Source organism: Urocitellus parryii (assembly GCF_045843805.1).
Source record: "Urocitellus parryii isolate mUroPar1 chromosome 13 unlocalized genomic scaffold, mUroPar1.hap1 SUPER_13_unloc_10, whole genome shotgun sequence".
In the NCBI taxonomy this organism is placed as follows: Eukaryota; Metazoa; Chordata; class Mammalia; order Rodentia; family Sciuridae; genus Urocitellus; species Urocitellus parryii.
Window position 1 is genome coordinate 1,366,081 of NW_027551762.1, and position 14,128 is coordinate 1,380,208.

General features: G+C 41.9%; 1 protein-coding gene across 1 annotated transcript in view; it reads right to left on the reverse strand.

The window, feature by feature from the left end:
- Positions 1–14,128, reverse strand: part of LOC144251317 (receptor-type tyrosine-protein phosphatase gamma-like) — a 152,138-nt gene that overhangs the window by 16,893 nt on the left and 121,117 nt on the right. The window contains exon 4 of the mRNA XM_077794331.1: positions 810–921. Coding sequence (XP_077650457.1) covers positions 908–921 — 14 coding nt within the window. The 3' untranslated portion in view covers positions 810–907. The remainder of the gene's footprint in view (positions 1–809; positions 922–14,128) is intronic.

Consider the following 14,128-nt stretch of genomic DNA (forward strand, 5'->3'; position numbering starts at 1 on the left):
TGTGACCTATCTTTCCAAATTGTTCAAGGGATTAGTACATAATGCACATGATTAGTACATAAGATTATATTCATATATAGACTATAAATTTAAAAAGTACAAAAAAATGTATTCATTCTATCTTTCCCTTTATCTCAACTCATGTTTGTTTTTAAAAGTTGGGTGCTCCAAGACTTATTGCTTATACATTTACAAGGGTAATGAATTGTTCCTTTGATCAATATATAGTGATTTCTTGTATCTTCTGATTTTGTTTTAAAGTCTATTTTATCAATTATAAATGCAGCTTACTAATTTTTGCTGTTGGATTCCCTTTTCTCAGAGCATCATTTTCCATCCTTTCACTATAGGTGTGTGTATGTTTTTGCATATGAAGTAAGTTTCTTGTAGGCAGCATATTGTTAGGTCTTGATTTTTAATTCATTTAACCAATCTGCATCTTTTATATGGAAAATTAAAATCATTTACATTCAGGGTGATTATCAAAAGGTATATGCTTGTTCCTGTCATTTTGCTCTTTTTTCTTCTGGTGGTTTTGAATATTCCATGTTTTTTTTCTTCCTGTCTTATTCATCTTGATGTTTTACTATATTGATATTGTGTGATTCTTTACTATTTCTCATTTGCTTCTGAGTAGCTCCATGACTACTTCTTTAGTAGGACTTATTTTTTTCACATTTGGTGATGATTTGATCTTCCTTCTTATTATGGAAGTATTCAAGCATTCCCTTTTGTATTACGTTAGCATTTCATCACTGTTGACATAATATCTGAGGAAAACTCTTAGAGAAAGAAAGATTTATTTTTACCTCATGGCTTCAGAGGTTTCATTCTGTGGTTGGTCAGCTCCATTTTCCTAAGGTGAGGCCAAACATCATGTCAAATGGACTTGGCAGAGGAAAGTTGCTCATCTTCTGGAAGCTGTGAATCAGAGAGAGGGACAGGAAGAGGCTGGTGACAAGATATAGTTCCCAAGGTCCTGCCCCCAAGGACCCACTCCCTTCAACTAGATCTGACTTCCTACAGTTTTCCACTACCTCCTAGTAATCCATTCATATTATGAAGTCAGCAATGGATTAATCCATTTAGGAGTCAGATTCCTCAAGATTCCATCATTTTCTAAAAGCCCCATGCCTCTATACTATTGCACTGAAGACCAACCTGCCAGAGTATGAGCCTTTTGGGGGACATTCTGGATCAAAACCATAACAAGTATCTTAAGTGATACTAATCTAGTTGTCATTAATTCCCTTAATTTATTCTTATCCAAGGTCTATTTCTTGAAGACTAAAACTGCTGGATATAGAAGACATTTTTGGCACACTATTCCTTTACCCAGACTACTTTCTTCTTTTTAATGATCACCAGTCAGAATACTATTCAATTTATTTCAGGAAATAGAAAAAGAAGCAATAATTACAAGCTCATTCTATGAGGCCAATATCACCCTGATCCCAAAACCAGGCAAAGACACATCAAAGAAAGAAAACTTCAGACCAATATATTCTAATGAATATAGATGCAAAAATTATCAATAAAATTCTTGTAACATGAATACAAAAACACATCAAAAAGATTTTTCACCATGATCAAGTGGGATTCATCCCAGGGATGCAAGGTTAGTTCAACGTATGGAAATCAATAAATGTAATTCATCACATCAATAGACTTAAAGATAAGAATCATATGATCATCTTGATAGATGCAGAAAAAGCATTTGACAAAATACAGCACCACTTTATTTTCAAAACACTAGAAAAACTAGGGATACCAGGAACATATCTCAATATCATAAAGGATATCTAGGCTAAGCCTCAGGCCAATATCATTCTAAACAGAGAAAAATTGAAGTCATCCCCTCTAAAAACTGGAACAAGACAGGGATGCCCTCTTTCACCACTTCTATTCAACATAGCAATTAGACAGACAAAAGAAATCAAAGTATAGGAAAAGTAGAACTTAAATTAGCACTATTTGCTGATGATATGATTCTATACCTAGAAGACCCAAAAAACTCCACCAGAAAATTTCTAGAACTAGTAAATGAATTCAGCAAAGTAGCAGGATATAAAAATCAACACTCATAAATCAAAGGCATTTCTGTATATCAGTGACAAAGCCTCTGAGAAGGAAATGAGGAAAACTACACCATTCACAATATCCTCAAAAAAAAAAAAAAGTTACTTGGGAATCAACTTAATGAAAGAGGTGAAAGATCTATACCTTGAAAACTACAGAACCCTAAAGAAGGAAATCAAAGAAGAACTTAGAATATGGAAAGATCTATTTTGCTCTTGGATAGGCAGAATTAATATTATTAAAATGACCATACTACCAAAAGCACTATACAGATTTAATGCAATTCCGATCAAAATCCCAATGGCATTCCTCATAGAAATAGAAAAGGCAATTAAGAAATTCATCTGGAAAAATAGGAGACCCAGAATAGCTAAAGCACTCCTTAGCAGGAAGAGTGAGGCAGGTGGCATCACTATACCAGACCTTAAACTATACTATAGAGCAACAGTAACAAAAGCAGCACGGTATTGGTACCAAAAACAGACTGGTAGACCAATGGTACAGAATAGAGGACACAGAGACTAACCCCCAGAATTACAATTATCTTATATTAGACAAAGGTGCAAAAAACATGTATTGGAGAAAAGATAGCCTCTTCAACAAATGGTGGTGGGAAAACTGGAAATCCATATGCAACAAAATGAAATTAAACCCCTATCTCTCACCATACACAAAGCTTAACTCAAAATAGATCAAGGACCTAGGAATTAGACTAGAGACTCTGTGTCTAACAGAAGCAAAAGTAATCTTCATCATGTGGGATTAGGCTCCAACTTCCTTAATAAGACTCCTATAGCACAAGAATTGAAACCAAGAATCAATAAATGGGATGGAATCAAATTAAAAAAGTTTCTTCTCAGCAAAAGAAACAATTGTGAGGTGAACAGAGAGCCTACATCCTAGGAGCAAATTTTTACCCCTCACACATCACATAGAGCACTAATTTCTAGGGTATATAAAGAACTCTAAAAGCTAAACACCGAAAAAACAACCCATCAACAAATGGGCCAAGGACCTGAACAGACACTTCTCAGAAGAGGATATACAATCAATCAACAAATACATGAAAAAATGCTCATCATCTGTAGCAATCAGAGAAATGCAAATCACTACTACTCTAAGATATCATCTCACTCCAGCAGAATGGCAGCTATTATGAAGACAAACAACAATAAGTGTAGGTGAGGATGTGGAGGAAAAGGTACACTCATACACTGCTGGTGGGACTGCAAATTGGTGCAGCCAATTTGGAAAGCAGTATGGAGATTCCTTGAAAATCTGGGGATGGAACCACCATTTGACCCAGCTATTCCACTTCTTGGACTATACCCAAATGACTTAAAAACAGCATGCTACAGGGACACAGCCACATCAATGTTTATAGCAGCACAATTCACAATAGCTAAGCTGTGGAGTGTCCTTCAGTGAATGGATAGGTGTCCTTCAGTGAATGGATAAAAAAAAAATGTGGCATATATACACAATGGAATATTACTCAGCATTAAAAAAGAAAAAAATCATGGCATTTGCAGGTAAATGGGTAACAGTGGAGAAGATAATGCTAAGTGAAGTTAGTTAGCCAATCCCCAGAAAACAAATGCCAAATGTTTTCTCTGATATAAGGAGGGTGACTCATAGTGGGGTAGGAATGGAGAGCATGGGAGGATTATATTAATTCTGGATAGGGAAGAGGGGTGGGAGGGAAAGGAAGGGGGCAGGGGATTGGCAAGGAAGGTGGAATGTGAAGGATATCATTATACAAAGTACATATATGAAGACTTGAATTGAATGTCAACATACTTTATTACAAACAGAGTTATGAAAAATTGTGGTATATATATGTGCATTAAGAATTGTAGGGGCTGGAGATGTGGCTCAAGTGGTAGCGCATTCACCTGGTATGAGCGGGGCACTGGGTTCGATCCTCAGCACCACAAAAAAATAAAATAAAAATATTGTGCCAACCTAAAACTAAAAAATAAATAATAATTAAAAAAAATATTTGGAATGCAGGGCTGGGATTGTGGCTCAGCAGTAGAGCACTTGCTTAGCGTGCGTGGGGCCCTGGGTTCGATCCTCAGCACCACATAAAAATAAATGAATGGAATAAAGGTATTGTGTCCAACTGCAACTAAAAAAATAAATATTAAAAAAAGAATCATAATGCAAAAAAAGTACGTGTATAAATGCATAAATTGGCTTGAACATACTTGATATTTAGAGATATGAAAAATTGTGCTCTGAATGGGTAATAAGAATTGTAGTGTATCCCACTGTTGTCATGTAATTTAAAAAAATAATAAAATCAATTTTAAAAATACTAATAATTTACAGTGGAATGCATTACAATTCTTATTACAAATATACAGTGCAATTTTTCATATCTCTGGTTGTATATAAAGTATATTGACACCAATTTGTGTCTTCATACATGTACTTTGGATAATGATGTCTATCACATTCCACCATCTTTGCTAACCCCCTGCCCCCTTCCCTTCCCTTTCACCCCTCTTCCCTATCTAGAATTCATCTATTACCCCCATGCTCCCCCTCCTTACCCCACTATGAATCAGCCTCCTTATATCAGAGAAAATATTGAGCATTTGTTTTTTGGGGATTGGCTAACTTCACTTAGTATTATCTTTTCTAAAGCGTCAGGGTTCTCAGGAGGTGAGCATTATGCTGCTTGGAACCAGGATGGTGGAGGGCCTACTGGGGGAGGAGCAGCCTTGCCTCTGGGGCCCAGGGTGGGTGGGGTTCAGTCCAGGCCCTGGCGTGGGTGGGTGGGGCCCTGTCTAACAATGGGTGAAGACCAGATAATGAGGTCCCCCACGAGGCCTCCTAGAAGGCTCCAGTGGAGGCCCAACCTAGGACAAGAGCGAATATCCACCAGGTGGGGAAGAGGCCTGGGCAGTGGCATCTGGTGTCTGAGTTTTGCTCCCCTCTGTCCCCAGTGCCTGCCACACAAAAGGCTGGTGAAGCCTGTTGTGCTGTGCCCTGGTGTGTTTGCTTTTGAATTGTAACAGAATTATCATAATCTACATTTGGCATTTGAGCTCTTGAAGTGGAGTATTCCAGGTGTCAGATCAGGTGGGGGAGGCTTTATTGAGATATCACTCCCGGGCGGAATTCAATCAGAACCACAGAGGGGATAGGAGAAGGGTCTGAGGAGAAACCACATGGAAGCTCCACCAGACTGGACTTTTATGGGGCTTACAGCAGGAAGGGAAGGGCTTGGGACAGGAAAGGGTGTTTCTAGGGTCCCTTTGCCCCCTTGAAGTTGGTCAGGGGAGTAGGCTGAACTCCAGGATTGGCCAGGGGGTCCTGCTGATTGACAGACGTTAGTCAGGAAATCTGGCTGATTGCAGGCATTTCCCCTGGCATCTGATTGATGTTCTTTTCCAGAGCGGGCTGCTTTGTTCTAAGTTGCCACTAAGTCGCCACCAAGTCGCCGCCACCGACCTAACACCAGGGACATGTGGGGCAGAGCACTTGTCTAGCATCAGTGAGCTTCCACATGTTTCTTTTCTTGTCCTGGGGATTTCCCAGGGGCATTTAACCACAGAACCATATCCCCAGCCCTTTTAAAATTTTATTTTGAGACAGGGCCTCACTAAGTTGCTGAGGCTGGCTTTGAACCTGTGATCCTCATGCTTCGGCCTCCTATGTTGCTAGGATTACAGGCATATGCCACCACTCCCAGCTCTTCCTCACATTTCTAAGGAAAATGGTATGCTCAGCAGCTGGGGTACTCTGCTCTGACAGGACCTGATGCTGTGGGCAGCCTGGTCTGAACACTCCCATCTACCTGCACTACTGGGCTGCTTACCTAGTCAGATTCCAGCCCCGGGCCAATCTGTCTTGAGAACTTTCTCCTGCACCTCAGGACAGGCATGCTTGTCAGAGTGATCTCTGGCAGTTGTCTTCCAGAAACTGGCTGGGGTCCCTCCAAGGGGCTTTTCTGGGCCACCCTTGCATTTTCTGTGGCCTTCATGCCACTGCGTCATAGAGGGTACAACCAGGCCCTCCTCAGGGCACCTGCAAGTCCCACACCATAGTGCCTGCCCTCTTAAAGGCCAGAGCCTTGCCTGGGAGCTGCCCCCTCCTAGAGGGCACCTGGCATCTGTTCTAAGGTTGAGGCAGGGTGTGTGCTCTGATGGACCTGGAGGGTCCTCTGTGCCATGCAATCACCTGCAGGTATCTACAAGACCCTGGCATCCATTTCATCCTGGCAGTTGGGACATTGGTCACCTGGACTTAGTTTTCACTTCTGTGAGAAGAAAACAACCTAATCTGAGGTTTAATTATTTGAATTATTAGAAATCTTTTGGTTACAAATTACCAAAATTGTAATTCAAACTGCTTAAGTAGAATTTATTGCTCACATCACAGATAAATTCTGACGCTGTAGGTGAGGCTCAATTTAGGCACCCACATGGAACTAGTGTCCCTAGAAGGGAGTGAGGGAGGAGAGGCCATGCAAGGTTGGGAAGCATCCTCAGAGGCCATGGGATTAGCCTGGAAGGACTGGACAGTCCACCCAGGCTGCTGTGAGATGCATGGCTGAAGGGCAATCTTTGGGGTTGGGGCTTGGTTACTTATTCTAGACCAAGGACAGATTGGCTGCTTCTGGGAAAAAAAAAAATCAGGTTAAAACAGCTCAGAGCCCAAAGACCCGATGAAGCCAAAAGGGAGTAACAAAAATTATGCAGTTGCTGTGACAAAGGAAAAGGAGCAAAAGAACCAGAAGGCCAGCATGCAGGCTTTCCCCATGAGGTACCAGGCGGACCTGCCCTGGCCCAAGGCACAGGGATGCCAACTGTGCCTGTTGAGAGCCCCTGTGACGTGTTCAGCAGATTTCTTGGGGAGGCAGGCTGGCCAGACCAGGGTCCCACACACTCCTCTCTTCTTCTTGGCCACTCATGGTGGTCACTAGCCAGATGTGAAAATGACCAGTAAAGAATGGAGGAGGTAGGCCAGGCCAGGACCAGTCAGCTGCCATAGTGGTCCCTTCCCTCTTCCAGCTGGCTGAACCCAAAGGATGGTTTCACCGTGAACTTCCATGCCATCATCTCCAAGCCTGTCACCTCTGACCCCAAGCTCCACACTGTGTTCATCAGGAGAGGAGAAGAGCTCAGAAAGCCTGGGTGGAGTGACGCTTGTGAGATGTACTACATTGAGTGAGTCTCAGGGTCCTGGTCCCCTGAGGCATGTGTTAGGGGAGATCAGTGAATCCCCAGGATGGCCCTGCCCCCTGGGTGAGCATGTGTTTGATACTCCCAGCGTGCATTTCTTAATCTGGTTTATCCATGGCTCTTTTTTCTGTCCTAATTGGAAACGAAGCCCTATTCTAGACATGTCATCTTGGTCAGTGTCTGTTATAGCTTTGGGTCTGTGTTCTTGGTGTGTTTGAGACCTAAATCTTCCAAGTTAAGACTTCTGGATAATTGGTCATGTCTGTTGATTTGCAGGCAACTTTACCAAGATCCCTTTACCAAGATCCCTTTTCCCTCCCCGATTGCCAGTCAAATAACTTGAAAGTATTCCCCATTTTTGCAGAGATGACTCCTCTCCCAGTCACTCTGCAGCAAATGGCTTCTATTCTTCCCCTGCCCCTCAGGAGACTTGCTTGGACACTGAGGACCTCCAGATTGCCACATCATCTTTGTCTTAAATTCTCAGATATTAGGTCAAATTTTAAACAGCTGAATATGCCCTTCTGCTTGATATCTCTTGACTTTTAGAATTCTACAAGAGCAGTTCATTGCAGTTTATGACAACGACATGAACTCACCTAACCCTTACAGCAGATATGATGGTAGGCCAGAGAGGAGGAGAATAGGCAAGGATATCCTGATATTACAGAGCTAGGGCCTTCTGAGAAACTGAGGCAGCATGAAGACCCTTCTTCAAACCCTGGTTCTCATGACCAAGTCAGAAAACTTTCAGACACGTCACTCAGAGTAACAGGAATGAGTTTATTGAACAGATACGAAAAGGGAAAGGGGACACTCTCAAGGCAGAGAGTGGGTCCTCTCAGAGAGGAGACGGACCATAAGTCTCCACCACTCCAGTTTTATTAGGATCCCAGAGAAGTTTCCAGAGAGTCCCACCCAGGTCCACTCTTTGGCTTTTGACTGATGGAGGTGACACCAGACTTTCAAGTCCCCACTGTCATGGCAACTCTAGGTCACCCTGGCCCATGTTGACTAGTTGTAATTGGATTCTTAATCATATATTCTTAAGATTTTATGGTTAGGAGAAACTATTCTTATCTCCCAGGGCTTCAGGATCTGGTCTCCTGGGTTCCTCCCATTGACATTATCTTGGGCCTGCATTTTTCCTGCAGTGAACAAGTAGTTTGCTGAGGAATGTGCCATGTCCTGTCCACAGAGGCCAGCAGGGCTGCAGGGGAATTGCTTCTTGAAAAGAAAGCATGTGGGGCTCAGCACTGTGGGCCCATTTTATAGAATTAACTCTCTTAACTCATGTTCCCACCATCCTCATCTGTCTGTTCCCTAACACTGGGAGGCAGGGGACAGACTAGAGTCATCATCCATCAGTGTCAGCCAGTTTTATAAGGCTTGTTCCAATTTCATTCTTGCCTAATGGGTTATAATTGGCACTTTATGAAACTCAGAGTAGATAGAGAGTGCTCGGGGAGGAGAGGGTAAGCATAACTACCAAAGTTTGATAGGACCTCACTCTTGGCTAAGAAAGACTGTGAATGCTGCCTTCTGAAACTAGCTTCTAGGAAGAAGGGAGCAGCAAATACACCTTGCAAAAGCCAACCACCTGCTACGGTCACAGTCTCACCCACGATAGCCTGCCAGAATAATGCTTTTGAGACATCCTGGCTGAGGGGTCACTCAGTCTTGCCTGGCCCTTAATGTCGTCCCCTTTGCCCATCCAATGTAAGTCCTGTTTCAAAAATGGCATCAATGACTTCATGCAAACCTTGTGTGATATCTGGCAAAACTAGAGCATGGTATAAATGGAATCCCATCACAGCCAGGGGAGGCAGGGGCTCCGAAACATGGATTATAGGCTGGTGAAAAGAAGACAGAACATATTTCATGCAGTCATGAAGGCCTTGGGTGACAGGCACCATTCCTTGTATACAAAGCTACTTGAACTAATTACTAAAGGCACTTGCCATGGTATAAAAATCAGAAATGCAGCCTGGGGCATTGGCCATGCCTATTATCCCAGTGGAGGCTGAGGCAGGAGGATTGCAAGATTGAGGCCAGCCTCAGGAATGTAGAGAGAGAGGACTGCAAATGTAGTTCAGTGCTAAAGAACCCGTGGGTTCAATCCCAAGTACCAAAACTGAAAGAAACGAGAGGGGGAAGGAAGGATGGAGGAAGCAATGCAATCTACTTTAGGTGCCACATGTATTTCTGATGTGCAGAGATTTAAATCTAGAATCTGGACAAAAATGAAGCTTGATTCTACTAATTCATATCTGTTAAAGATTTAAGAAGGGGAAAAATATATATATATATGGATATATATATCTCCATTGCAGAGAAAAACGGCATGGGTTTCCTTTTCTGTTTCTTGGCTAAGGGTGGAAGAGCTAACTCCACACCAGCTTTGGAGCCTCTGAGTGGGTAAATTTAAATTTCCTTCAGATAAATGTTTTCCCAAATGAGAAAATGCTATTTTTAATGAAACCAAATAGCCTTAATTGGTTGTGATGGGAAGTAAACTCAGAGATAAACACTGCATAAATAATTCAAGGCTTCCCATCTGGGGAGACTTCTTTGTGAGTTGGATAATGAATATTCGACCTCAGACAGAGTTTGCATCCTGTGAAAAGCAGCACCCAAAATCTTAGCTTTACTTCCAAACACATAGCCCAGGGCCTAGCCAAGAATCCTAGGATTCTGGGACCACCACCTTGGATCCCTGGCCTCACCCAACACTTTACGATAATAAAAGAAAACTAAAACACATTATCAGGGTCACACTTTTTTTTTAATCCTCTCCTCCACCACAATGCTGTTTAATTTAAAATAATTGCCATGCTAGGGTTTGATTAAAAGGATGGGTAAGAAATGGTCCCAAGTTTCCAGGACATACATAATAAAATCCATTAAGTATTAAGGGCTATAATAAACATATAGGGAAAAGTAAAAAGAATATAGAAGGGCAATTAATTCTGATGGGTGACAGGGGGAAAGCTTTAATGGAAGTGCTGGCATTTGGGCTGAGCAATGACATGTCTGAGATTAGGAGGATATTAATAAGAAGGAAAATGTTGCGGCAAAACATGTTATTGATTCTCTTTATTTTTTATAATAGCCACAGCTAACTACTTTGAACGTAATAGTTCATTTAATCATTCTTTCTTTCTTTCTTTATTTTGGGTAGCAGGGATTGAACCCAGGAGCACTTAACCACTGAGCCACATCTCCAACCCTTTGTATGTTTTATTTTGCTAACTTGATTAGGGCCTCCCCAAATTGTTGAGGCTGGTTATGAACTTACAATCCTCCTGCCTCAGCCTCCCAAGTCGCTGGGATTAGAGACATGTGCCACCGTGCCCAGCAGCTCATTTAATCCTACAAAAGCAATCTCATGATTGCACTCTGTATATGGGGAACACTGAAAGAAGGCAGCAAAAGACAATGAAAAATATGGTAGAGGATATTGATTGCTTTGTCATCAAAGCAAAAATTATCTTCCAAATGCATAGAAAACTGAAAATTGCCACCTTCATATTCCACGTTTCAACTAGAGGTTTCAAAATACTAATACTAATCATCAAAGCAAGAGGATTGCAAGTTCAAAGCCAGCCCCAACAATTTAGCGAGGTCCTGTCTTTAAATAAAACATAAAAATAGACAGGGAATGTGCCTCAGTGGTTGAGTGCCCCTGGGTTCAATTCCCAGTCCCCCCCCCAAAAAAAAAAAAACAAAACTAACCGTCACCACTGGGCCAATATGATTTTAATAAGCAGCTCTGCTTTCTAATGGCCTTTGATGGAGATTTCAAACTTGCTTTCACTCTCAACTTGGTTTCTTTATTTACATATTTCTTTCTTAACTAACCAGATTACAACCAGGGTTGGGTTCTCAATATTTCTGGAACCCACTGGAACCCAAGAGAGCTTATCCTGGTCCCAGTCATTAAAATGAGAAGTTTTAAGAAGAAACACAACCCACGATAAAAGTTTGTTTTTCTATATGGAAACTGAGATGCCAGGATGCATATGAGGTAATCCTCTGAATTACCCAATCTCTAACAGAAAGGGGGGGAAAAACCTTATGAATCAAAAGATACACAATAATAGTTTCCTCATCCTTTTAAAACACAACAACTTTCATTCTTTGTGGGCCTCTTTTATTCTCTCATGCACAGGGTTCTCTAGTGTTTGCATAAGGGGAAAATATTCTTATTGCACTGTCTCAAAGCAGAGAGAAAAATTCTTAATAAAATAAACACGACCACATTAAAATCGTTTTGAAATAAATGATAGAAAAATCATTTAGTGACAATTAATGTTGATTTAAAATGTCTTGATGTGAGGCTAGGGATATAGCTCAGTTGGAAGAGTGCTTGCCTCACATGTGCAAGGCCCTGGCTTCAATCCCCAGCACCACCAAAAAAAAAAAAAAAAAAAGTCTTGATGGATGCAGCTGAAGACAGTAAATAGGATATGAGAACCAGCAATATTGTATGTTGGAGAACAAAACACTAAAAGTGAGTCTATAGAGCTTATTCTACAAAATAAATACAGAAATCGAATGGAAAAAAAAATGGGTTTCCTTGTATTTGTTAGGATAACTTTCATATGATCAAATTAGAATAGGAAAATGTTTTTGCTTTTCCTTATGCCTTCTGTGGCTCAGGAGGCTGAGGCAGGAGGATCATGAGTTCAAGGTCAGCCTCAGCAACTTAGTGAGACCCTGGCTCAGGAGGCTGAGGCAGGAGGATCATGAGTTCAAGGTCAGCCTCAGCAACTTAGTGAGACCCTGGCTCTAAACAAGGCTGGGAACATGGCTCAGTGGTTAAGTGCCCCAGGGTTCTATTCCTGGTACAAACAAACAAACAAACAAACAACAACAAAAACCTGAAAAGCATCTTTCAAGTTGGGAATTTATTTTTACTACAAGTGGTTAATTATACATAAGTAAAGAGTTGGATCCCCCTGAAGGTGTGGGTCAAAGGTAAAGGTCAGAACCCTAATCCTATCCTAGACTTCTTCATGTGTTTCTGAGATATAAACATAACATGAATTCATTCAAGCAGGAAATTAATCTTTACTGAACACCTAACCCTGCACCAAGGTAGACACTAAATGCTCATGAGAGACACAGGGAAGTGTAGGGCATGGAAGAAGTTTCCAGAACACCCAGAGAGGAAGCTGAACGAAATCTGAACTCTTCCAGGATGAAGACAGTAGGGTCATTTCCCATGGGGATATTAACAATAAAAAAAAATGGCCAGGGAGGGCTGGAGGTTGTGGCTCAGTGGTAGAGTGCTTGCCGAGCAAGTGTGAGGCAGTGGGTTTGATCCTCAGCACCACATAAAAATAAACAAAGTAAAGACATGTTGTCCATCTACAACCACACACAAAAAAAAAAATAATAATAAATTTTTCAAAAAATAAGTTGTACAGAAAGAAGAGGAGACCTGGGAAATGTCAGAAGATCAGAAAAGCTCAATTAGGAAAGGGTTTCAGCATAATAAAGACACATGGCAAAAATCATAGGTCATGGACATAGCTACCCTGAGACTTGTTCTGATGCACACAGACACCTGGATTCTACCTTCGAAGCCCAGGTTTGTCCCATGCTGGTCTCTAAACATGGCTTCAGGAGAGGTCAGACCAAGGTTGGAAACACTGCCCACATCCCTGACTCTATAACTGCTGTGGACAGTCCCAGTCAAACTGGTCTGATTCTGAGTAGGTCCCCCCAAACCTATGAGGTCTTGAAGGAACTGGCATGCTGGCCTTGCCAGATCTCCCAAGCTCCCTGAGAGGCAGCAAAAATCACTTAAAAGCAAGAGGCAGGACTAGGTTCTGACCTCAGTCCATCATTTCTTGGGTAACCTGTACAGAAACTAAAGCTTGTCCATTATAAAGAGGAAGGGTTATGATGCAGAATTAAGAAGCATCCATGAGGGTTAAATGAGAAATTACAGACAAAGCACTAGGCCCTGTGCTGGTCACATGGTTGTCAGCACAAGGGAGCTGCCACCCCCACAAACACTACTTTCATCACCACGTCCACCAACAACATTGTCATTAAAATCTAAAAACAACAGCAGCAGCATCACCTTCACTGTCACCATCATAACTATCATTACCATTTTGTCTGGGCACATGGGGTCTGGGGGAAGATTTTGCTAGCAGAAATGAGAAGCTCCTTTCTGTCTCCACTTTAATCCTGTGTCATCTCCCAGAACACCTGTCTGGAGGCAGAGGAGGGAGAGCCACAAGTGGGAGACATCAGAGTCAGGGGTCTGATGTAAGTTGTATCTGGAGGAAGAATGTTTGCAGAATTTCCATGGTGACAAAGAGGGAGAAATTCCAGGACACCCTCGATTCATTGTCAACTTCAGGCTCAAAGTTACAGCTTGGAGTTTCTAGAATTCAGAACCATGTCATCTCAACTTTTTGATAACAATCTTCTCAGCCCTGGAAAAATGTGCCATTGTTCACTGGGTGCTGCAAGGGAAGAGACAATGTTCAGAGTTCTGGAATTACCCAATTCAGCCTCCAGAGAGGCTTCTAAGTCTCCACGTCAATCATTCTCTGCAAAGGATTAAGTCTGCTCTTCAATTACACAGAAGAATAATATACTAACAGTAAATATTGAACGAACAATGAATAGATTGTGGGTGCAAAGACTTCAGTATGCATCAGCTTATCTGATTCCCAATACAAGCAGCAGACACTGGTGCCCACATCACACAGGGAGATACAGAGACGCCAAGAGGTTCAAGGGCATGACCCAGAATGCATGAGAGAAGCAAAGGAGCCATGACTCTATGCAGGGGCCCTTTAATGTCACCTGTGTCCACCTCTATACCTGCC